At 63.0% G+C, this 22,875-nt stretch overlaps 3 protein-coding genes across 4 annotated transcripts; 2 read left to right on the top strand and 1 right to left on the bottom strand.

Annotated features, from left to right (window-relative positions):
* The first annotated feature begins 233 nt into the window (after positions 1 to 233).
* On the top strand, positions 234 to 7,251 carry DPEP1 (dipeptidase 1). Its single transcript, XM_016128972.2, has 11 exons — positions 234 to 649; positions 1,711 to 1,871; positions 4,593 to 4,725; positions 4,981 to 5,113; positions 5,253 to 5,403; positions 5,523 to 5,592; positions 5,921 to 6,097; positions 6,190 to 6,274; positions 6,352 to 6,427; positions 6,680 to 6,815; positions 6,892 to 7,251. Exons 1-11 carry the CDS (start codon positions 617 to 619, stop codon positions 7,057 to 7,059), a joined length of 1,323 nt encoding a protein of 440 aa, XP_015984458.2. The 5' UTR covers positions 234 to 616; the 3' UTR covers positions 7,060 to 7,251.
* A 1,034-nt stretch (positions 7,252 to 8,285) lies between these two features.
* CHMP1A (charged multivesicular body protein 1A) lies at positions 8,286 to 15,909 on the bottom strand. The gene is made up of 7 exons (XM_016128973.2): positions 15,793 to 15,909; positions 14,200 to 14,219; positions 11,641 to 11,718; positions 10,777 to 10,923; positions 10,288 to 10,416; positions 9,731 to 9,918; positions 8,286 to 9,611 (listed from the first exon to the last, which is right to left on the bottom strand). Exons 1-7 carry the CDS (start codon positions 15,797 to 15,799, stop codon positions 9,590 to 9,592), a joined length of 591 nt encoding a protein of 196 aa, XP_015984459.1. The 5' UTR covers positions 15,800 to 15,909; the 3' UTR covers positions 8,286 to 9,589.
* Positions 15,910 to 16,011: 102 nt separating this feature from the next.
* SPATA33 (spermatogenesis associated 33) lies at positions 16,012 to 22,216 on the top strand. Of its 2 annotated transcripts, XM_016128969.2 has the most exons (3): positions 16,012 to 16,112; positions 16,391 to 16,558; positions 21,266 to 22,216. In XM_016128969.2, exons 1-3 carry the CDS (start codon positions 16,076 to 16,078, stop codon positions 21,469 to 21,471), a joined length of 411 nt encoding a protein of 136 aa, XP_015984455.1. In that variant the 5' UTR covers positions 16,012 to 16,075; the 3' UTR covers positions 21,472 to 22,216. The 2 variants fall into 2 exon arrangements, with proteins under 2 accessions (XP_015984455.1, XP_015984454.1); XM_016128968.2 differs by lacking the exon at positions 16,012 to 16,112 and having other exon boundaries at positions 16,119 to 16,558.
* Positions 22,217 to 22,875: the final 659 nt, after the last annotated feature.

Here is a 22,875-nt window from a genome sequence, read left to right as displayed (position 1 = left end):
CACCCGCGGCCACCAGAACGAGAGGCATCGCGAGACCTCGTGCTCACGGCGGGTCCCCCTCCTTCGCTCCCTACGCAAAACCTGGAGTGGGGGTGGGGGCCGCGAGCACGGAGCAGCCGGCCTCGCCGCTGCTGCAGCCTCAACGCTGGATTCGGATTCGACGCAAGAGAGGTCGCCAACTGGTTGGGGAGAGGCTGGGAACGCACGGGAAAGTCCAGATAAACAAACAATGAAAAACGAGTCCTTGGGACTGGCCGAGCAGCCGGCGAGAAACCCTGACACCGGGCAACATTGTTTCCATAAAGACCCCGTGCGGAGGCAAAAACCACAAAAAGGCGCCAGAAACCACTGCCGAGGGGTTAAATGCGTGGTTCCCCAAAGAAAATACCACGGAGACGAGAGTGAGGCCGTCGCCCAGCGCCGAGGGCGCGCGGCAGCAGCCCCGGGCAGGAGAGAACTCCGGGAGCAGGGCGCGGGCCCTGGGGGCCACGGCTGGGCGCCAGCCGTGCCAGAGGGGTCAGGAGGCGCACGGGACGGCCCCAGACCAAGGCAGAGGGCCTCCCACCGGCGCCCGAGTCTGAGGCAGCCGTGTGCGACCAGCTGCAGGAGCCGGAGGATGACATGGTGCCTGGGCTCACGTCACAGAGAGGTGAGGCTCGGACTGACGCCGCCCCACGACAGCCTGGCGCGCAGGACCCCTGGGCCCTCCGGCCCCCACGGGACAGGCCTGCAGCCCGGAAGTTCACACCCAGCAGAGCGCAGAGCAGCGTGGGGCACACAGACCCTCGGCGTGGGGAGGCCCTCCCCGCGAGCCGCCGCCGGGGCCTTGCGAGGGGCAGCATCAGGAGGCCTCTTGGAGCGCGGGCGGCCCACGACGACCCACCCCCCCCGCCCCGCCACGGCCCAGCCCGGCCGGCCGTTCTCACGGGCCATCTGCGGCTGGCGCCGGGAGGCCGAACACGGGGTCCCGAGACGCTGCCGCGTGCAGAGCCGAGTCAGGCCAGGGCTGAAGGGCACCTGGCTCTTTCTCCTCGTCATCGAGGACAATCTTTGCGTGAATTTACGTTTTTAATATTGCGTTGAAACACTGCTTGCCTGGTTGACTGAGGTTTTCGGGGCCCCGCCGTGAGGCTGGCCCCGAGGGGGTGCTTCGCCCTCCCCACCCTCGCCCTGGGCCACTGTCCTCACAGAGGTGGGAGTGGGGGCAGGGCCAGCCGGCAGACCGCGGGGGTTGGCAGGCGAGCCTGGGGCCTGGGCTCTACAGACTCGCCCGTGCGGGTCCGGGGGAGGACGGAGAGAGGGCTCCAGCGCTGAGGAGGCGCTGGCCCTTGGCACCTGAGCCCCAGAGTCCAAGCTGCTCCGTCAGAGCCCGCGGCAGAGTTTCCGTGAGGCCAGCCAGCTGCCCACCAGGGCGGGGGGCAGGCACCCTGCTTGGCGGCTGAGCTGCGGTGTGACTTCAGCTCCTGCGTGCAGCCCTCGGTGGTCCTGGGGGAGGCTAATCCAGCCGCCCCGAGCTCCATCCTCTGCCTGCACCACGGCCGGGCCCGGCGGGCAGCGGCCTCTCACTACCCCTCAGCCTGGCCCGGACAGCGACGCCCAGCCCCGGTTCTGACTGGGACTCCCATCCACCCGCCCTCGCCGGGAATGTGCTGACTGCTGATAAACGCAGCCCCCGGCAACAGTCACCTGAGCAAAGGCCTCTGAACCCAGGTCATCCTCCCGTGCACGGGCCAGAGCAGTGACAGAAGCCGGCCCCTGCAAACTGTCATGTGGACCAGCTGGTGGCTCTGGCCCCTGGTGGCCGTCTGCACCGCGGACCAGTTCCGGGACGAGGCGGAGAGGATTATGCGGGGCACACCTGTCATTGACGGGTAAGCGGCCCCTCCTGGGACAGGGCTGGGGCCTGGGTCTGGGGGAGCCAGGAGCGAGGCCAACGCCCCTGACTCAAGGCAGGCGCCGCCCTAGCTCCACCTGGAGTTTCTCTAGCTGTCACGTGGGCCTTGCCCTTTGCTGGCTGGTCTTTGTGGGGTCTCGTAGGGCCCCAAAGGCTTCAGCAGATGAGGGCTGTAGAAAATGGTAAGGGAGCACCCCGTAACCCGGCCCCCCCTGCACCCTGTGGGCCAGGTCCCAGCGCAGAGTGGGAGCTGGGGCCGGGGACGTCGGGGGCCTGGCCGAGGTCCTGATGCTGCGGGCAAGGGTGGCGGCCACCACAGGCTCCCCGGAGGCCCTGTCCTCGGGCCCCTCCTTCTCCAGCATCCGCCTGGGGGCGACCGCGTTAGTGCCGAGTCCGCTTGACCTGACGGCCCGGCCCCCTGTCACGGGTCACACGCCCGACCAAGGCCCCGACGTGGCCACTCCTGCAGCCCCACTTCCAGCCAGGACCTGGCGACATCACCGCCGCGCAAGGTCACGGCCGACCTGGAAGAGCCTGTTCCCTCCACCGCCAATGCACCTGCTCTGACCGCAACCCCCCCCCCCCCAGGGCACCTCCGAGCCTCTGACTCTCCTCTCCGCTGCTTCCTCTGGCCAAGGTCTGGCCTGAGCAGCCACAGGGAGTCTGGAGACTGAGTCCCAGCCACTGTCCTTCCCGCTGAAGACGCACCCCCCACCTCCGCCCCCCCATCGGCCTAAGTCCTCCTGGGGCCCCCAAGGCCACGGCCACCCCCACTCCGCCACGGCCCTGGAGGCCTCGCGCCGTCCCTGCCGCTTGGCCGGTGTCCTCAGCCCCACCGCCGGCTCCGGCGGGGCAGTGCTCAGACCACGGCAGCCGTGGGCCTCGCGGCCCCCTCGCGGACGGGGCGCCGCCAGCCCGCCTTCCGCAGGCCGAGAGCAGCACTGGGCTCTCGCAGAGCGAGCCCGGGCCGCGGTGCCGAGGGCAGCGCCCCGTGAGCACGCGGCCGTCCCTGCCCGCCAGATGCCTCTGGGTCTCGCTGGACGAACAGCGCCGCAGGCAGCAGAGCAGACGGCCCTGCGCGGGGAGCCCTGCGCCCCGTGCCCCTCTCCGGCCCCCTCTCTGCCTCTGGGGCCCCCCGGGGTCTCCGCACACATGCAGGGGCTGGGGGAGGCCGCCGCCCTGCTCCCTGCCGTCTGGCAGGAGCCAGCGAGGGCAGGAGGAAGATGCCGACTGTGCGAGCCAGGGGCGCTGCTCCCCGGGGGCTGGGGGGGGCAGGGCGGCCGGCACCGAGGGGCCCAAGTTCAGGGGCCGGCAGCTGTCCAGAGGGCCCCGTGAGCAGTGAACCGCGGGGCCAGCTGGGAGCCCTCAGGGGGCCGCTGGGCTGGCACGGGGGTGCACGGTGCCGGGGACTGTGCGGCCACCATTCCCGCCACCTCGTCGTGGTTCGACGTGGCTGCACCGGCTCCGGGCATCGCGTCTGCACGCCCCCCAGCAGCCATGAGGACGGGACCCGGGGGGGGCCAAGGCCGAGCAGCGGCTTCGCCACGGCCGGCTTTCGGAAGGTGTCACAGGGCCGGCTTGGTTACGTGGCCAGCTCTGCGGGGCGGGCTGCGTCTTTATTTCGGTGGCCAGCACCCTGCGAAGAGTAGGGCCCTGTCAGGGAGGCGAAGGCGGCCGAGCACAGCGCCTTCCGCACTCGGGCCCCGCCTCCCTGCTGCAGCGGGATGTCGCCGCTGTCGAGGACACACAGAGAAGGAGGGTGGGTCCGGCGGACCCAGCGGAGCAGAGTGCACCCCAGGGCAGAGGCGGCCTCTGTCCCCAGCTTGGGCTCCTGTGTAGGGTGGAGAGACTGAGGGGAGGGGGAAGAGTGGGGCCGGATTTCCTGGCGGGGCTGGGGCTCCTCAGGCCAAGGAGTGAAGTCCCCTCCGGAGGCCACGCCCACCCGTCCCAGGGACAACAGTCAGCCCAGCAGAGAGGCTGCAGCCCCGCCCTGCTGGGTCCCTTAGTCAGCAAATTATCCCTCTCCCAGCCCACCCCCGACCTGTCAATCAAATCACACCTCAGAGTCCCTCCCCCCAGCCCTTCCCAGAGAGCAGGGGCAGCGACCAGGGTCTGAGGCGGAGCTCAGAGCAGAAGACGGGGCTTTGAGGGGAGGGCGCACAGTGGCACCAGGAGGCCCAGCCCCAGGCGCCCTCGTGGCCCCCTTGGGAACAGAGGGCACCCGCCCGGACGTCCCGTTTGGGTGTGCACTGGGGTGTGCGCGCACTCACGTGCACACGTGCGCTCGTGTGGGCGCTGTGTGCGTGTCGCGTGTGCTTGTGCGTGCGTGTGCAGGCTCACTGGTTAAAGGTCAGAGTCCTGCTGGTGGGCCTGGCCGGGCCTGAGACTCTGCATTTCTAAGCAGCCGCCAGGGCCCGTGCGGCCTCCACGCGCAGGGTTTACCCAGGACAGGCCCTTGGATGGAAGACTCACCCATGCAGGGCTCTCAACTGGGTTACCTGGCCTAGGGGTGGGGCACCGCTGAGCAGCTCCCCTGCGCCAGGTGTATTCGCGTAAGGAGCAGTTGTGACCCTGGCCTCGGTCCTGAGCGTCCTGAGCGTGACAAGTGGAGGGGGAGCGGATGGAGCCAGCGAGGGCGCCCGGGGGCCCCAGGTCCAAGCACCCGCCCACCCTGCCTCCCTCCCGCTCCGGCCCGCAGGCACAACGACCTGCCCTGGCAGCTGCTGACCAGCTTCAACAACCAGCTGCTGGCCCCGGGGGCCAACCTGACCACCCTGGCGCACACGCACACCAACATCCCCAAGCTGAAGGCCGGGCTTGTCGGGGGCCAGGTACGCCAGTGGCCTCTGCCCCTGCCTGTGTCGGGGTCCGCCCTCCCCCCTCAGGTCCTGGCCAAGGTGCGGCCCCTCCCCGGCGGCAGCATGTCTCCGAGCCCCGTGGGGCCGCGGGTCCTTGGAGGGGTCTCCGATAGGCCCCCAGGCTGCGGGGACGGCTTCGAGGCCGGGAGGGGAGCAGGACACACTCGTCCGCGTGTGGGGGGTGGGCCCGGGGCCTGAGGTGCCCGTCGCCGTGCCTGTGCCCCCCAGTTCTGGTCTGCGTACACGCCCTGCGACACCCAGAACAAGGACGCCGTGCGGAGGACGCTGGAGCAGATCGACGTTGTCCAGCGCATGTGCCAGCTGTACCCGGAGACCTTCCTGTGCGTCACCAGCAGCAAAGGTGGGTCCCAGCCCGGCCCCCGCCCTTGTCCCGAGCCGAGGCGACGGCGCGGCTGGGCCTTCTGTGGGGTTCAGCTCTCCCCGGAGGCCCGGGCGCACCTGCCGTCCGGAGGCCCACTCCCGCTGGGCTGTGCTCGCAGGCATCCGGCAGGCCTTCCAGGAGGGCAAGGTGGCCAGTCTGGTGGGCGTGGAGGGCGGCCACTCCATCGACAGCAGCCTGGGCGTCCTGCGGGCGCTCTACCACCTGGGCATGCGGTACCTGACCCTCACGCACAGCTGCAACACGCCCTGGTGAGTGGCCCCAGGGAGGCCGCACCCCGGGGAAGGGGCGGTGGGCCCCGTGCCCTTCCTCTCTGCGCTCCGGCGACGTGGGCAGGCCGCGGTGGCCACGCTGCCCTCCTTCCCCCCAGGGCCGACAACTGGCTGGTAGACACGGGGGAAGATAAGGCCCAGAGCCAAGGCCTGTCGTCCTTCGGGCAGGTGAGTGGGGGGGCCAGGACCGCGGTCACCATCGGAAGGGACATGACCCAGGACACGGCGTCTCACCTCGCAGGCCTGTTCATCTCCTGCAAGCGGCGCTGGCAGGGGTGGCCCCGGGGTGGGCGTCCAGCTGGAACCCACTGCTCAACAGTGTGGTCCCAACTTTCTAGCCACTACGGGTTTATCAACACCTGGCCTTGAGGGGCCCTGGCCCAAATGCCCTCCCCCATGCCTGGACCTCCGGGGCGCTGCAGTGAACCCCAGGCCTCTGGGCGAGCGTGGGCACGTGCCCCCCGCGGCCCGGCGCCCTGAGCCCCGGCTCCCCTAGAGCGTGGTGAAGGAGATGAACCGGCTGGGCGTCATGATCGACCTGGCCCACGTGTCCGTGGCCACCATGAAGGCCGCCCTGCAGCTGTCCAAGGCCCCCGTCATCTTCAGCCACTCCTCGGCCCGCAGGCTGTGTGACCACCGGCGCAACGTGCCGGACGACGTGCTCGAGCTGGTGGTGAGGGCGTCCGCTCGGCCCCGCGGTCCCCACGGGCCCCAGTGCCCCGGGGCCCCGTGTGGCGCCCACAGCCCCGCCTCTGTCCTGCGCAGAACCGGACGGGCAGCCTGGTGATGGTGAACTTCTACAACGACTACGTGTCCTGCGGGGCGGAAGCCACCCTGTCCCAAGTGGCAGGTAAGTGGGAGTGCGCAGCCGAGTGCCTGAGCGGGGCGCCCCTCCCAGCACCCACACCTGCTGCACCCCCCCGCCAGACCACCTGGACCACATCAAGAAGGTGGCAGGACCCGGAGCAGTGGGCTTTGGTGGGGACTTCGATGGCGTCTCAAGGTAAGGGCCAAGGCTGTGTCCTGTGGGTGAGCTGGCAGGGTCCCAGCCCCCCATGAACGTGTCCTGAGGGGCCGGAGAGAAGTGTGTCCCACGGGCTGTACCAGTGTGTCTTGCTCTGAAGGCCACTCCCCTGGGCCCCGAGCCTGGGGATGGGGGAGAGGCAGGTCAGTGGCTCATGGGGCGGTGGACAGGCCTCGGTCCCCAGCCCAGGCCCTTGGCCTGCACACCTGGTCCTCTCTGCCTGCGTCCCAGGCTCCCCGAGGGGCTTGAGGACGTGTCCAAGTACCCGGACCTGGTTGCTGAGCTGCTCAGGAGGCAGTGGACGGAGGCAGAGGTCAGGGGCGCCCTGGCTGAAAACCTGCTGAGGGTCTTTGAGGCCGTGGAGCAGGTGAGGAGCTGCCTCCTGCACCTAGCCCTTCCCCAGGCCAGACACCGGCAGGCGGCCAACCTGTGTCTGTCCCCAGGCAAGTGACCACACGCAAACACCTGAGGAGAAGCCCATCGCACTGGACCAGCTGGAGGCTTCCTGCAGGACCACGTACGGCTACTCCGGGGCCCCCAGCCTCCACCGCCCGCTGGGGCCTCTGCTGGCCTCCCTCGCCCCCCTCCTCTTCAGCCTGTGCCTTCTGTGATACCCTGGGGGCCAACCCCTCAGGCTCCAAAGTCAGGGAAGCCTGGGTCTGGGAGTGGCGAGGCTCCAGGAACACTGCCCTGCGCACAGGCTTGGCCCGTTCCCCACAGGCCCCCGGGCCCCCTGGGGGCACACTGTGGAGAGCTTGGGGCACAGGCCCAGTGGGCCCTCAATAAAGGTGGTGAGCCTAGGAGTCTGGGGGGAGTCTGCCGTCGGCGCCCTGGCCCTTGGGGGAGGAGCCTGCACGCCCCACGGCAGCTCTGTGCACTGGCCCCGGCCGGGCGCCCAGAGCCGGGAGCGCCCGAGTCGTGGAAGGGCAGGGCCAGGAAGAAGGCTTTGCTTGGACAGTGCTGGGGGCCTTTAAAACACACGGGCCGGGCTCCAGCATCCCCCCACGTGCACCCCCATACACACCTGCACACACACCACTCACGCACTGCACACATGCACACGCAGGCACACACCCACACACATGCCCACACCGCAGCTCTGCAGGGCCCACTCCTGCAGGGTCCCCTCACACGCCGCCCTAGCCTGGCCCCAGCCGGCCCCGCCCAGCAGAGTTGCAGGGCATCATTGGAGGGGCCGGGGTCAAGCAGCCCCCACTGGACATTCGGTGATGTGCCTTGAGATGGATAACCCAGTGGTGGCAGCCCCAGGTGGGACCCCGACGGGTCGCTGCCCCCCCTCCAGGCCCGAGGACACAGCACTGGGCAGCCGCGGGCTAGGGCTCCAGGGATGGCCCCAGCCTGATGGCCAGGAGGCCCTCGGCCCGGGCAGCGGCCTCTCTGCTGCCACTGGTTTCCCTCAGACTCCTCCGTGCCCCCCCGGCCACACCCCGCCACCCCAGAGGCAGGGAACCTGCCCTGCACAGCCTGAGGTGTCAGCAGCTGGGGGTCCCGCCTGTGCTGGGATGTGTGCAGTCACGTTTGGTGGCCTCCTGCTCAACCGGTCACAGACGGCCACCAGGAGGGGAAGTGAGTGACACTGGCTCCCACACACAGAAGGCACGCACTCTGCCACTGCCACGTAGGCTACGTTACCTCAACGTAAAACCTAAGGAGAAGACTAAAGCTGTGTTCTCTGACCCCTGCTGTCCGGTAGGGACCGAGAACCTGCATCCCTCACAACGGCCTGCCTCCCAGTCTCCCCTCGGCTTCCCTTGTGGGAAGCCAGGCAGCCGCTGAGGGGAGCCCCACCCCAAGACCAGTGAAGAAAACCAGATGCTTTCTTAGGGGTCAATCCATTTACTTACAACAGTATTTTAGGCAAAGAGCAAACATGCCCAGTGCCCTCTGATGAGCCCTGGCCTCTCCCCAGCTGGGGACCAGGACACCAAGGACCCTCTCTGGACCCCCAGCACGTGGGCGCCCCGATGGTCCAAGGCCAGGATGTAAGGCAAGGCTGGCATTGCAGGACAACGCCAGACAGCGCCCCGAGCCCACGCCCTCAGGTTGCACCCACAGCCAGGGCCCAGCGGGGCCACCCCAACACCACGCACTGCACGGAGCACCCCGGGCTCCCCAGTCCAGGAAGGGGCACACGCGGACGTCAAGGTAAAGGTCTGCAGCATTCTGTTCGCGAGAGCCACCGTGTGAGGGCAGATGAGACAGCTGGAGCCTCCGGGAAAGGCCTGGCTGGGAACGGTCACTGGGCAGGGAGCCGGCCCCAGTCAGCACCAGCCACGCGACGGCCACGAGGTCGCGCTAGGGGGGCGCTCGGGCCCAACGCCACTGGCTCCTTCTAGTTTGGCAAAAAACAAAAAAACAAAAAAACCCAAACCCTCGAAACAAAACATGTTCAAGAAAACAAAGTAAACATCAGGAACTAGAAAAAGAGAATCTACGGCCTGTCCGTCACCATGTCACCGCAAGGGCAGCTGCTCCCTCCTGGGTGCAGCCCGAGGGTGGCTGTCCTGAGCCCCCATCAGCCAGCCTGGCTTCCAAAGTCACCGCTCAGAGCACGCAAGGCAGGAGGGACCAGCCTGGAGAGGCGCCCGCGCTCTGCAGTGCCAGGAGACGGCACCGCGGATGCCGAGGACCACGGCGCGGCCAGCTCGGTGGCTGGAAGGGGCCGTGCACACTCTGGGGACTGAGAAGTCACTGGGTGCACCCAGGCCCTCCAGAGGCGGCAGTGGGAAGAGGACGTGGCCCCTGGAGTGGACACACCTGGCCTTGGAGCAGGGCTCGGCCAGCTGCCGCCACACGCCGTCCACTCCCCAGTCACCACCGACTCCTTGGAGGGTGGGGGACAGGAGGGAGCCTGTGGATCCTCCAGCTGGTTGGCACAGGGTCACGGAAATTACCCACAAAAGCAGAAGTTTGTGCAAACTCACCCCCCAGGACAGAGGCCCCCCACGCAGCCTGAGAGAACAGGACACGCCCCCGGCTGGCGGGTGACAGGGGCTGAGGGCAGTGAGGATGACGGCTGCTGCTGCAGGGTCAGCAGAAAGGCAGGACGCAGGTGTGGACGGGCCTTCCTTCTTGGGTTCCTGCACGCCCGGCCGTGAGGCGGTGTCTTGGAGGGTCCCGCTAATTCCTCAGGGCGGCCAGCCTGCAACCCACAATGGCTCCCATGAGCGAGGGCGAGGGGCCCAGAGGCGGGGGTCGGGGGGCAGGACCCCTGGTCACGGCCTCGCCCCACAGGACGTCGGGGCGCGGCACATCGCCCACCTGCGTGACAGCTGGTCCTCCTGGCTGCGCACGGAGCTCTCGCCCACAGCAGAGGCACCCTCGGGCAGCTGGCTGAGCTGGTCTAGGACCTCCAGGCCGTTCTCCTCTGCAATCTGCACTATGAGACTGTCCACCTGCTCCTGCGGCGTGGTCAGTGTGGTGGCCGAGCTCATGGAGTCCTCCATCACCTGGGAGTGGTCAGTTTCTGGACGGCTAGGCCCGGACCCCGGAGCCTATCGGCCCTTGCTCCGACCGCCCTGCCTCAACCACCTTTCGGCTCTGCTCTGCCCTCCCACCCACGCCACTCCTTGCTCCCGCTTCCTAGACCGCGTCCCTGGCCTGCTCAGGCCTCTGGGTGCCAAGCTGCTGCCTGTGAAGCTGGTCCGAGCCCGCACCTAAGTGCCAGCAGCGGCCCGGGGGTCACGTCTGCAAGGGCCCCGCCAAGGGTCAGGTACCCTGGAGGTGGCCCCCACAGGGCTCAGCAGGACACCAGGGAGGGGACACATGCATGGCCAGCCACGTGAGCTGCCCTCACGCCTGGCCCCAGGCCGACCTACCGACGTGTGCACGTCCAGGTTTTGCACCTGCTGCTCGAACCTGTCCATCACCGCAGACACCTTCTGCAGGTCCATGCTGCTCAGAGCTCTGTCCAGAGCTTTGGTCACCTGCGCCATGTTCTTGGTCACCTGGCACAGGGGGTGGAGAAGCAAAGGATGAAAGGAAGGAATGGCACCCACCAGGGATAGACCCTCCACTCAGGTCGACGAGCCCCCAGGCCAGGCCAAGCCGAGCTGGGCTCAGGCCGCTCCTGGCACATCCACAGGAAGCGCCATCGATGTCCCGATGGACACGAGGAGCCCAGGCCACGAGACGTGGTCAAAGTCCAAGCACACCGCGGGTCTTTGGGGCCGTGCCTTCTCTGGCATTGCACCTGCTGTGTGGATGGAGTCCCCACCACAGAGCAAAGGGGCCTGGTGTGACCCCCCACGGCCAGCCCTGGCCTCTGCCGGCGGCAGCAGCGGACGTGGCGTGGGCCGAACACTCACCCCCTTCATGGTCACGGCCGTCTGCACCTTGGAGGCCACCGCGTCCACGCGGGACGCCATGCGCAGCCAGTTCACGCCCTCATTCTTCTTGCGGATGGCATTCTCCGCGTACACACGGGCGCACTCCACGCTCTTCTGCTGCAGGGCCTGGAGCCGGGAGACGCCAGCTGGAGGCCGCCGCCTGCGCGGGCGCTGGGACCCGCCTCCCTGGGGCGCCTGCCGTGTGCCCCGCACGGCCCGCGCAGGCCTTCCCGCCAGGAGCGTCCGTGAGCTTCACAAACATGCAGAGGCCCAGGCCCCACACCCGGGAAAACACGGCTACCTTTCCCAGCCCCTCCCCACCCATGGCGGCCTCACACTGTCACCCACACACAGCAGCCTGACTCCGAGGGAGCTGCAGCGGCACAGCAAGACACGGACGCAGACCTGCAGCCCACCGTCTGGCCTCCTTTCTGCCCCGGGAGCCGCCACTGGTGACAGGTCGCCAACCCCAACGCCTGCACCCCACAGCTGTCATAGTCCCCGTGACTGTAGCCAGATCCTCCCCTTCCCCGGCCCTCCCAGGAGAGGCCCTGCCGGGCACGGGGCCCTGGGAGCCTCCGCTGTGCCAGGCTCCGATGCCGAGGCACCAGCTCCCCAGGGAAGAGAGCTCAGAGTGATGGGGTGGAGGGTGGCGGCCGGAGCCCACGTCCCACGCAACGTGACAAAGCAAGTTCAAAACACAGGGAACGAATAAAGGCCCGTCACTCAGAAGGAGCACAGGCGCTGCACGGTTCTTCTGCGTGGGACGCCTGGGGGGACAGAGCCACCGCGGGCGGCGGGGCGGGAGCGACCCACAGGGGACCCGCCACCGCGCTGGCTCACCTTCTTCACCTTCGCCTGCTCCGCCTTCGAGTCCTTCTCCGCCTTCTTAGCCAGCTTCTCCAGCTGCTTCGCTGTGAACTGAGCACGGGCAGGCGGGGGCCGGGGTCACACGCCAAGCCCCTGGCAGGCCCTGCACCCTCCGCCCCGGGGCCCTGTCTGTCGCCTGCCAGGGAGGGGCTGTGAGGGTTCCCTACATGTCTGCCCCCCGCCCCCGGGAGCGAAAGGCTTCTCTGCTCGCGGACGGATTCTCAATTTCCAGGGGAGGCTGGGCAGACTGTCCAGGACACCCCAAGTAGAACCCAGAACCCAGAGCAGGGACCGCTGACGCCTCACTTCCCAGAGCGCCGCGCAGGGAGGGGCTGCGGGCGGCGCGCCGGCGCTAGGTGAGCCTCCTCTGTGCCACCTCTGCCGCCCCAGCCTGGAACCAAGAGGACAGGCCAGCCGCGCGGCTCACGCCGGCCGCAGCCCGGTCCCCACCTGCCGGGTGTGCTGCGTGGAGGGTGGGCTGCCGGCCCTGCCCCCCAGGGACTGCCCCTCCGAGGGCATCTTCTCACTGGTCAGTCCACCCCCAGAAAAATCACAGACTGGGTGGGCCACCCAGGTGAGGGCGTCCACTTCAAATGCACCTCCACCTGTCCACTGGTCAGGAGTGGACGTCACTGTCCTCCAAGGACAGCCCTCTCCGTGAGAAAAGCCTGCTCCCACCGCCAGGCGCCCTCTCCGCAGCTCTGCCCCAGGACCGCCTCCTCCCCGCCAGCAACCCCGACTGGTCGCTGGCTGGCTTCTCTGCCCAGGCAGAGGGGACACGGGCCATGGGTGTCGGCCGACTGGCTTCACAAACCCTGCTGCCTGAGACCTTCCCTTGCCCATGGCCTCCCGCTCTTCAGCCTGTGTGTGTGCGGAAACAAACGAGCAAACCCTGGCCGTCCAGGCCACAGGCAAACGACCCTTGCCACCTACTGCAAGGGTCCAACCGTGACATCAATGTTCCCGACTGCCGGGCTCAAGGCACAGGGCTCCTCTCAAAGGTCACCCCCCAACTCCTCGTCAAGCAACTCATTCCCCAGGTGCTTTTAAACCATGGTCTGCAGCGGCAGACACTGACCACTCTTTCTATGAGCTCTTTAAACCCACACCAAGCAGGGCGGGAGGCCCCAGCCACATGTGACTGCTTTAACTCAAGTGCTCGCCGTGGCCGGCACGGGCGGTGCCAACCTAAGAGTCATCGCTGCCTGGTGCAGGTGGACAGAACCCCCACTCCACCTGCACCTGCAGCCCCACCTGTTCACTGCTCTGCAGAACTGAGGCCACTCCACCCACATTGCGCACCCCGGCAGGGCACCCCGTCCCCCAGGCTAGAAAGGCAGGCCTCCTCCCCCGACACACACCATGCCCTGCCCCCTTTACCTCTAAAGCTTGGTGCCTTGCCCTGTCCTCCTCATCCTTACCACGTCCACCTCGCCTCACTGTCCTCGCAGGCCACCTGCTTTTAGTCTCGCCCTTCCCCTACGCTCCCCAAAACACACACGTGGCCACATCCCTCCTTCACAGAGGCCCCAGGCAGCTCCCACTGCCTCCACATGAAGGCCACTCCTTGGCCAGGTGCCTTGGGGGGCCCCTGCCAGTGGTGACAGCAGTGACCCTGTGCATGACCTCACCCACCCCCGCTGCCTGTGGCCTTGACCCTGTTCAAAGGCCCTCCCTCCCGGAGGCCCCCAATCCCCCAAACAGGCCTCACTTGGCCAGGAGACCAGCCGGGGAGAATGCTTAGGTGAGTCAAGTGACCGAGCGAGCTCCCCAAGACCCACGGTCTCCCACCTCTGGCTCTGCTGGCGATGTCCCAGCCTATGACACCTACCTGCCTGGGAGGGACCACCGGCCCCTGGGGCCCTCCCAACAGCCCAGGTCCCACACACACTTGGCACCTGGACTTTGTCACACAGAAGGGGCTTCTTGCCTGTCTACCTCACACCCCCACGTTCCTTAAAAGATACAGGCTTCCATGCCCTGAGCCTAGCCCTGGCCACCTACCCCGGTGCCATCCATAGCGAGTGCCCGAGGCCGCAGACAGGCCAGGACACGCCCTACCTGTCCTCCCCGTGGCAAAGTCAGCAAGCTGAGGGCAGCGGGAACTCGCGCACACCCGTCCTGCCATCCTTCAGAAGCGGCCACGGAGGGTGACTGTGAGGGCGCTGCCTCCATTATTCAAGAAGTGCACACGCGCCCGGGCGGCTGCTCAGATGCCCACGCGCCCTCCTTCAGCGTGATCCTCGAGGATGCAGGCCGCAGTGTTAACTGCCGTGTGGGGCATCAAGGGAGGCGCCTAACACCCAGTGTGTCCCCGCTCTCTCACGGGTGAGCCAAGAGGCCTGCTTCCGCTCAGCCCGGCAGGAAAGAACATGCCACGGCGCCGACTCGATCATCCCGTCATCGGTCTGCCTGAGCACTGTGCAGGGGCCGCCCAGTTTATTACCTGTCCCTCTGAGTGTGACCTCTGCCATCGTCCCCATTCACTACCCACTGGGGCGGGGCTGGGGCCGACGGCCACTGACTACATACCTTCAACTGGAACAGGGTATCTGCAAAGAGAGGAGACGGTGTGAGAATTTCAGGAAACGTGGCGCGCAGCACTTCCAGCAAGCAGAGGGGTCACTAACGCGCTAGACGTGCAGAGCTGGGACAGCACACGGCACTGATGGGGGCCTTCAGGAAGGTGAACTGGGATGCTAAGCACGGGCCACCGCAGAACCTCCCAAACCAACGACTCCTCACAGGTGACCAGGATGGTGTCACTAGCTGACCTCAAGAACTAGTATGTAGGCAACTAATGGATGAAGTATGCGACCCGTGGTGAAAACTCAAGATAGTGGTTTGTAACCGATGCAACTTTAGAAAAGACCCTTGCGATTCTCTCCCAAGTGAATAAGGCTCACTCCTGTGTCTGTTTCTGATATACTCGTTACCCACAAAGGTAAAGTGATAACGAAAGCAGGGCGATGGCTCCGATGCTGTCCGAGTGCTGGCTCACACGGCCACCGCACCGCAGCTGTGCTTCTGGGTATCGAATCAGGCCGAGCGGCGTCCCATCCCCAGGAGGAACCGGAGACCTGAGCACACTGTTGGCCCATGGCATGATGTCTGAACCTGCTACTCACTCACCAAACTCAAGAGCCAGAGAGATTCAAGTTCATCTTAAAACTAACACGATTTATTCCATTTCTAAAGTTGAAGAATGAGCCCTGATGGGGTTTAGTGCACCGGCTCAGAACGAAGGAATAAAATCCTGCAACCAGAACGGTTGTCGAGTGCCCCTGGCTGCAGCCCGAAGCGCCCAGCTGTGCCAGGAGTTCAGGCCAGCTGCGGGCAGCGCCTCCTGCAGACCCTGTCCAAGGCAAAGTCGTCGTCTGGCTCTAAGAAACAGCTGGGCGGACATGGAGGGGCAGGCTGTGTGTCTGCAGCGGGGAAACTGGGTTGGGGTCACTATGTGATCCAAAGCCCCTCCCTCCCGACCTGGGCGGTAGGAGTAAAATTCGTTAAGGAAAAACCTAACCTGCTGAAAGGTGCTACCGGCAAAAGAGAGTCCCCTCGAGAGCAGAGTTTATTACGGAAATTATGCGCAAATCCAACGTGTGTGTGTGTGTGTGCGCGCGCGCGTGCTGGAGGGGAGGGTCGCGAGGCCGAGGCGATCTGCGTGGAATTTCTTTCCTGACAAAGCCCTGGCTGCGCAGCTTTTCACATTTCATAAAGTGAATTTCAAAACTCCTCTATCACACAGGCCCTTCGACGTCACGGCAAATGTGGGCGCCCCCTCGATCGCGAGTCCTCCCCCGTGGTGTCCCTGTGCGCGGGGCGGGCTGGCGGCGGGGCCGACGCCGGGGGGCAGCACGGGCCTCCCGCCGCTCAGAGGGCGTCGGGGTCCGCCCGGGGTCCCGCCCTGGGCCCGGCGCCCCGGCCCGAGCGCTTCCTGTTTCTCTCCGCGGAGCCGGGACCGGGCGCGACCCCTTCCTTTTCCGGTGCCCGCTGACCCGACGCCCCAGGGCCCCAAACGCGCGGGTCTCTCGCCGGGGACGGGGGCAGCCGGGCGCCGAGGGCGGGGAAGGGGCCGCGGCGCCCGCCTGAGCCGCGCCCGAGCCCCAAGGCCCGGCCTCTTACCGTCCATGGCCGGTCCGGCGGCGGCGGCGCTCGCAGAGGCGCGGGGACGGGGTCTGCAGCAGGCGTCGACCGCACCGACCCGCTCTGGCCCGCGGACACTTCCGGGTCGCTCCGCACTTCCGGCGGCCGGGCCCTCTCGCGAGAGGACCGCGGCCGGCGCGCGGGCGGCGGCGTTGCCGTGGCGACCGCGCGGGCCCCGCGGGGCGGCCGCCTCTGTGAGGCAGTCGGGCGCGCGCCCGCGAGGTGCCGGCGCCCGGCCCGAGCGGCGGGGCTGGGCCCACCTATGGGGCTTTGCAGCAGCAAACCCAGACCCGGGAAAGGTAAAGGGCCGCCGCGCCGCCAGCGGGGTGCGCTCCCGCGAGGGGCTTGGGGGTGCCGGGCGCCCCGCCTCTGCACACGCCGCCTGCGCCGAGTCCTCTCCGATGACCGTGCCTCAGGACTCTCTCCGTCCGTGGACGTATCCGTGTTTAGGGAAATGGAGTGACCCAAGCCTTTCCAGCTATCATTTCATTCTGAACCAAGGCAGGCAAACAAAGGATGGATCCAGTGCCCGAGATTCGGTCAATCGTAGGTCTAATTGATTATCCATATGTTCCAGGTGAGGAGCAAAAGAAGGGGTGTACCTGTCCAGTCCCAGAGCCTAAGCAAAGGTCGATGGACAGGCATCCCCAAGAGTCTGAGAAGCCTCCAGACACTGAGCCTGCGGAGGGCTTCTCTCAGAGCAGAGGCACGGCCCAGCAGCAGCGGCCTGCGTTGGCAGTCGAAGGTAGGCCCCGCCCGGAGCGCCCACCCGAGGTTGCAGCTTCCAGGAGCTTGAGGATGAGGTGAACAGGGCCAAAGCAACGGGGTGCTGAGAGCAGGGGGCACGACCTTACGGTGGACGGGTTTCATGGCCTTCACATAGAAGGTGCCGGCGCAGAACTCCAGGCAGGAAATAGCAGGTTAGTAAAGGTTTAGGGAAGTTGCCAAGTGATAGGTGCATCACAGGTAGTCCCGAGGGGCTCAGTGGTGCACAGTGAAGAAGGACAGTCTGCCGGGAAGGACATCTGAACTGGGTGGGGGCAGGGTCTCCTCTTCCACATCTGTGTTTTAAAGCTGAGGAATTTTGAAGTTAGATCTTTTGGAAGTCAAAGTTTCTTTAATTAATCTAATACCATAAAAGCTTTAGGGACATGGAGAGTTCCAACAAGCCAGGAATTCTGTGTACAGTACAAGTGTTGAAGGTAAGCTTACTGCCATGGAGTAGAGATCGGAGGGTGCCCGCTGCACTGGGCTGGGCTGGCTGGCAGGAGACTGGCCTGCGGGATCTGTACGTGGGGGTGGCAGAGCCCGCGCTGTGTTGGGTGGTTACACAGGTGTGTGCAATTGTGAACACTCACCCAGCTGGACACCTAACCGCATTTTATCTTGTGTGAAGTATGCCTGGAAAGAGGCATGGGATCTTCACAGGTGCTTGTCTCGTGGAGCTGCACCCGTTTCGGTAGAAATGGATGTGGTGGATGAGGACAGCGCCTGAGTTCACTGCAGGCGGGGAGTGTGTGTGGGGCTGACGTGTTTCCCAAAGATGGGCACACTCCGGTCCTGCGTGTTTGATGATGTGTCCTTGACCCTCCTTCCACCTGGGGGATGGCCTCTGCCCCTCTCCTTAAATCTCTGTGGCTTGGCTTGACTTGTAACCAAAAGAATGTGGCCCTGGGCCCTGACAGGTGGGGCCGTCCTGCCTGGCTCACTGGAACCCTGAGCTGGCCCCTGGTAGCTGTGTAGCCCCAGACAACACCTGACTGCAGTCACCTGGGAAAACCGTGACCACCGCCCAGTTGAACCCCTCCTGAATTCCCAACCCATAAAGTTGAGAAAACGATGCTGTCGTAGGCTGCGGCGGTTTGCGGTGTGCCGTCCCGCGGCGGCGGTGACGAGAACCGAGGGTGCGTGCCGCGGCTGGCGTGCGGGCTGACCTTGAGTTTTCAGCTGGCAGCCGTGTGTGGCACAGACAGCTCTACTCCTGCACGTGCGCTTCCGTGTGTACGGGAAACCCACAGCATGCGCATCATAGAGGCTCACAGGCCACACGTTTGCAGTCAGCCAGTTCCCAAATGCTGGCAATTCTACTGAAAAAAAATGACCCCAATGTTTGTACAAATAACAAAAAAGAGGGTGTCTTAGTTCCAGCTGCTATAACAAAGCACCGCAGACTTGGGGGCTTAGACATGTCTCATAATGCTGCAGGCTGGGAGTCCCACCACCTGGTGCCGCCGATTTGGCTCCTGCGGGGACACTCCTGGCCGTCTAGAGAAAAGAGGACTGTGCTCTCCCCTCCTTGCAAACAGCACTGGTCCCACCATGGGGCCTGCACTGCGGTGACTACGTCTAAACCTAACCCCCCAGAGGCCCCGCCTCTGAACACCGTCACACTGCCGGGCAGGCCTTCGACATGTGAATTGGGGGAAGGGGGGCCAGATATTCAGTCCTTAGCAGAGAGGACTTTTATAACAAGGCTTGAGGGACTATAAACTGAGTGCAGTGTGTGGACCCAGCAAAGTCACTCTTGAGATAATCACATTGGGTATTAGATGATAGTAAAGGGTGAATAATAGTTTTCTTGGATGTGACAATGCATTGTGGTTATGCTAAAAAAAATCCTTATCTGTGTTATTTATGGATAAAGTTAGGTGTCTCGAATTTGCTTGAAGAAAAACAACTGATAGGCAAAACAAAATGACCACGTATTGATTGATCCAATATTGGAAATACCGGATGCACACATGGTGCTCGTTATGCTCGTTATGCGTCTGGAAATGCCCATGAGTTACCTTTTTAAGGCAGAGTATGCTTAATTGCGGGAAAGTTTTGAAAAGAGAAACTTAAGGAACATTTATCAGCTATTCAAAATATGCTGAGTGAAAAAGGCCAATTTCAAGGGTCACGTGTTATATGATTCCCGTTACATGACATTCTCCACACGACAAAATCACAGAGGTGGAGAACAGACCGGCGGTGGCCAGGTGCTAGGGATGGCGGGGCGGAGGGCACAGGGGGCAGGGGGTGGCCGTGCACTGGCATCGTGCGGCAGGTCTCTGCGGGGATGGACAGCTCCGTGTCGACCTCGGTGGCGGTCGCAGGTGACAGGACGGGACGGCACACACTGCCAGGGCCGGCGCCCGGCATGAGCCTCGTGCGGGAGTTTTGAGGTGCCACCCCTGGGGGAGGCCGGGTGGGGGTCCGCGCGACCTCTGTGCTGCTTCGCAGCTTTCTGTGAATTTATCATTTCAAAATAAAAGTTTAAAAATGTGTCAAAATTTCTAATAATTAGATTCACATAGTCCCAGAACAAGAATAGCAGACCAATGGAATTGAAAACGCAGACGCACACGAGCCCCGCGCGTGGGTGCGTGTAGGCGCATGTGTGTAAGACCAGTGGCACCACAAGCCGAGTGGGAAGAGGAAGGACCGCGCAATAAATGACACCGAACGTTGCTTCCCGTTTTAAGGGAACACAGAAGTTGGATCCTCACCTGCTGTATGCTCAGATAAATTCCAGATGGATAAGAATGGATATAAAAAGTGACTGCAAAAACGTAAGACGAAAGTTCTAATCTCATTCCTCATTGGGGGACACCTTCCTAAGCTTCAACACAAAGACATTAAAAGGAAACAGTGAGGGATTGACTACATGAAAATGTAAAATCTGTCCCCAATTTCTCTGTAAAGAAATGTAAAACAAGTGGGAAGCTCAGAAAATATTCGCATCATAAGTGAGAAGCCAGAGAATACGCAAGACAGGAGAACTTTGACCCAGCGGTGGTAGAGGTGTGACTCCTGGTGACTCCTGGAGACGCTGTGGGGGGCAGGCTGAATTCTCAGGGAACCCGCACCACCACCCCCCACCCCCCCACCCCCGCCAGTGGGTCTGGGCGGGACCCGTGAACAGGATGCATGTCACTCCTGTTAGTAACCCCCTGCTTTTGAGTAATTGAAATGGAGCTTATCCTGGGTGATCAGAGAGGCCTTTCAAGAAAGGTGTGAAGTGGCTGTGAAGAAGCCACCATGTCAATTGCAGTTTTTAAAAAATTATAAAGAAATTCTACCACGTGAGAGGAGCTGCAAGCATCCCTGCAGACAGTCCTGGACCCACAAAGAGTGTCGCTTCTTGCAACAGAGTCAAGCCAAGTACTCCACTCGAAGGCTCGGCCTCCACCCTGCTGCATGCCTGGGTGGTCTGCAAGGAGACTCTTGCCATATGCGATTTCTAATCAACACGTGTTCTTTTTAATTCAATGCCCATAACCTTTTAAGTAAGATATGAAAAGCTTATATACATCGATGTGAAGAAATGAGCTCCCCAATTTAAATTCAATGCACAATATGCTGACAGTTTGGGGTTTAATGATAAAAATAAAAATGAAGGTGTCCCCGTGCCCAGCACAGGCCACCGTCATTCCACAGCGGGTGAGACGGGGGAGCTGTGGGTGTGGCGTGGGAGGTTGACAGGGCTCCAGATCCCTCTGCCACCGGCCTGGGGCAGGTGACCACCTTCCTGTGCTCTGGAAGACGCAGGCCAGAAGCTCGCGGAGGGCCATTAACTCACCGTCGATACACTTGGGCTCAGCATGGTGTCTGCCACGCCGTCTGGCACAGAAGGGCAACAACTTGTCCCCAGTGTGGCCGGGTCCACGAGGTGTTAAGTGGGCAAAGCGGTAGGAGCAGTGTGAGCCAGTAGGTACCGAGCGCCTGACGATGCGTGTGGACGTGGCACAGAGAGGCAGCCCTGTCAGCAGCGCTTTTCCCGAGGCCTGAACTTGTCACCCCTGGGGAGCGGACAGGACCTTGTGCTTTTGTCTTTTGTGACATTTGGCAAACTAAACATTTGACAAGTTAGATGCATCCGTCGCAACCATAACCAGTTTGAGACAACGTGGAGGCCGACATCAGAACGTCCGCTTCTGCAGAACAGTCCCAGGGATGTGAGGCGGAGCACAGGGACTCAGTCCAGTAAATACCGTAATAACTGTGTGGTGCCAGGTGGCCACTAGGGGGACCACTTCGTAAGTCATAAAAATGTCTAACCACTAGGCTGTATCCCTGAAACATGAAATAATACTGAATGTCAACTCTAATTGAAAAAATGAAAAGCCCATCTCTGCAGCATTCTAAGTTCTGTACAGAGAGCTTGCCCCCAACCTTGAAACTTTTGCAAATTGTGCCCCTGAATCTTCAGCTGTGGGGCATGCAGGCCCTGCCTTCGTGGCCTCTCCCTGTCCCTGCACCTGGGCCCGGTGGCTCTCCTGCTCGCTGTCTGGAAGGAGACGTCTAATTGGAGGTGTGGATGCCCACCAACAGTTTGGACTGCTTTCAGCCAGGCCCATTTATTTTTCCTGAACTATGAGTCGAACTCCTGGGCCAACCACAGATGCCTGCTTTACGGAAGAGATTTCCCACAGACTCACTAACTTCATGGGTGTTTTCTTTCCTCTAGAGAAACCTGACGTAAAGGTAAAGTCGAGCAAGAAGGTTGTCATCCCACAGATCACGATCACTACAGCCTCCAACGAGACCCTGATCAGCAACACCATCGGAAGCGAAGAGCAGACAACCATCCGGGAGCAGGCCGAATGGGGCGCCTACTCCCGACACAGGAACCCCAGCACAGTGGATGCCTATAATCTACCAACCAAAGAATAAACGGCCGCCCCCGAGTGGCTGTCCTCATTCCTGTGCCGAGTCTCGGCCACAATGGCCAGAGGGCCGCCCTGCCCTGTGTGAAACTGCAGGCACCCTTCACTGACCACCTCTGTCTTGCCTCACCCCAGAGCTGCTGGCATCTTGGGCGAGAATGAGAGTGACTCTTGAGTGACTTGAAATGAGTAAGTTAGCACGGCCCCGCTGGCATCTCTCACCCTCAGTGGGCAACGAACTTCTCCATTGGCTTCTGGAGTGTGCGGTGAGTCTGAGGAGGCTATTGGCAGGGACATGTGCCCCCACACCTGGACAAAGGCGGGGCTCTCAGGTGTCACGTTCCAGAGCAGGGAAGCACACGGTCGCCGTGGAGGCCCCAAAGCTCCTAGACTGTGGGGCGGGGGCGACAGCGTGGCACTTAGAACTTTGGGCGTGGCCTCGTCAGAGCTGCCCAGGGTTGTGAATGAGGGCTCCTGTGGTGAGGGCCATCCAGGGGACCCCCATGGCCGTCCACCCAACCAGCAGTGCTCAGGTCAGGCTGGAGAGAGTGCCCTGCACTGGCTGGTCATGTTTAGTCAGGTGACAGTGTGTCCACTTCCTTGGCTGCTAGGGTGGTCAGCAGGCTTTGCCCGCCCTCTGTGTCTGTTGGTGAGGACTACGTTCCTTTAGTACTAAATAGTACAACTGACTTCAATCAGTTTCGGTATAACCCGAGATAGGGTAATAAATCTGTTGACATTGTTTGCTAACATGTTATTAGCGTCATGATTTATATTTAGTCAACACATTTATTTATATGTTCTGATTGACCCAACTACATATACAGAACAATCAAGCCATACAAATGTGAATTTGACCCCGTAGGGTCAGCACACCCGGCCTTCTCCATTAACTCTCTAGCAGCCATTACATTGCTGTTATTTGACCTCGAAATTGCCCTCCTCCTACCCCTACCCCGAGCATCTTGATTAATCTAAAAACTATATCTACCATGGCACAAATTCCGATCTCATCATTAGCTGTAAGCTTGGCTTGTGAATGAATTCAAAAAGGCTGGAATGAACTGATGGCTGCCAGACGGGAGGCGGCTTGTGAGCCTCGGTGAAAAGGTAAAGGGATCAAGAGGCACAAACTGGCAGCTGTGAGACAGCCACGGGCGTGTGGAGTGCGGCGTGGGGAAGACAGTCAACGGTAATGTAAAACCCGAGTGGGGCCCGGAGCTGCCGAAATGGCTCCGTAAGGGCTACAAGTGTCTAATCACTACACTGTATATCTGAAACGAATATCATTTTGAACGTCAACTCTAAAATTAAGACATTTTAAAGCTAGAGTTAACTGAATTAGTTTAAATGAAAAATGATTTAGACTCATTACGATTAATTTCATAATTATCAAATGTCCTTCACACGT

Source organism: Rousettus aegyptiacus, unplaced genomic scaffold, assembly GCF_014176215.1.
Source record: "Rousettus aegyptiacus isolate mRouAeg1 unplaced genomic scaffold, mRouAeg1.p scaffold_m13_p_14, whole genome shotgun sequence".
Taxonomy (NCBI): Eukaryota; Metazoa; Chordata; class Mammalia; order Chiroptera; family Pteropodidae; genus Rousettus; species Rousettus aegyptiacus.
Note: the sequence above shows the minus strand (reverse complement) of the source record. Positions and strands in the feature narration are given on the sequence as shown.

What these genes read in the sequence shown, in the direction of transcription:
- DPEP1 (XM_016128972.2), top strand. Translation starts at nt 617, where the DNA reads ATGACATGGTGCCTGGGCTCACGTCACAGAGAG. An exon ending in CACAGCTGCAACACGCCCTG is followed by an intron (nt 5,404 to 5,522) that starts GTGAGTGGCCCC and finishes CCTTCCCCCCAG; the next exon opens with GGCCGACAACTGGCTGGTAG. An exon ending in GACTTCGATGGCGTCTCAAG is followed by an intron (nt 6,428 to 6,679) that starts GTAAGGGCCAAG and finishes CCTGCGTCCCAG; the next exon opens with GCTCCCCGAGGGGCTTGAGG.
- CHMP1A (XM_016128973.2), bottom strand. An exon ending in AGCAGGCGAAGGTGAAGAAG is followed by an intron (nt 10,924 to 11,640) that starts GTGAGCCAGCGC and finishes TCCCGGCTCCAG; the next exon opens with GCCCTGCAGCAGAAGAGCGT. An exon ending in ACCTGGACGTGCACACGTCG is followed by an intron (nt 9,919 to 10,287) that starts GTAGGTCGGCCT and finishes GACCACTCCCAG; the next exon opens with GTGATGGAGGACTCCATGAG.
- SPATA33 (XM_016128968.2), top strand. Translation starts at nt 16,330, where the DNA reads ATGGATCCAGTGCCCGAGATTCGGTCAATCGTAGGTCTAATTGATTAT. An exon ending in GCCTGCGTTGGCAGTCGAAG is followed by an intron (nt 16,559 to 21,265) that starts GTAGGCCCCGCC and finishes TCTTTCCTCTAG; the next exon opens with AGAAACCTGACGTAAAGGTA.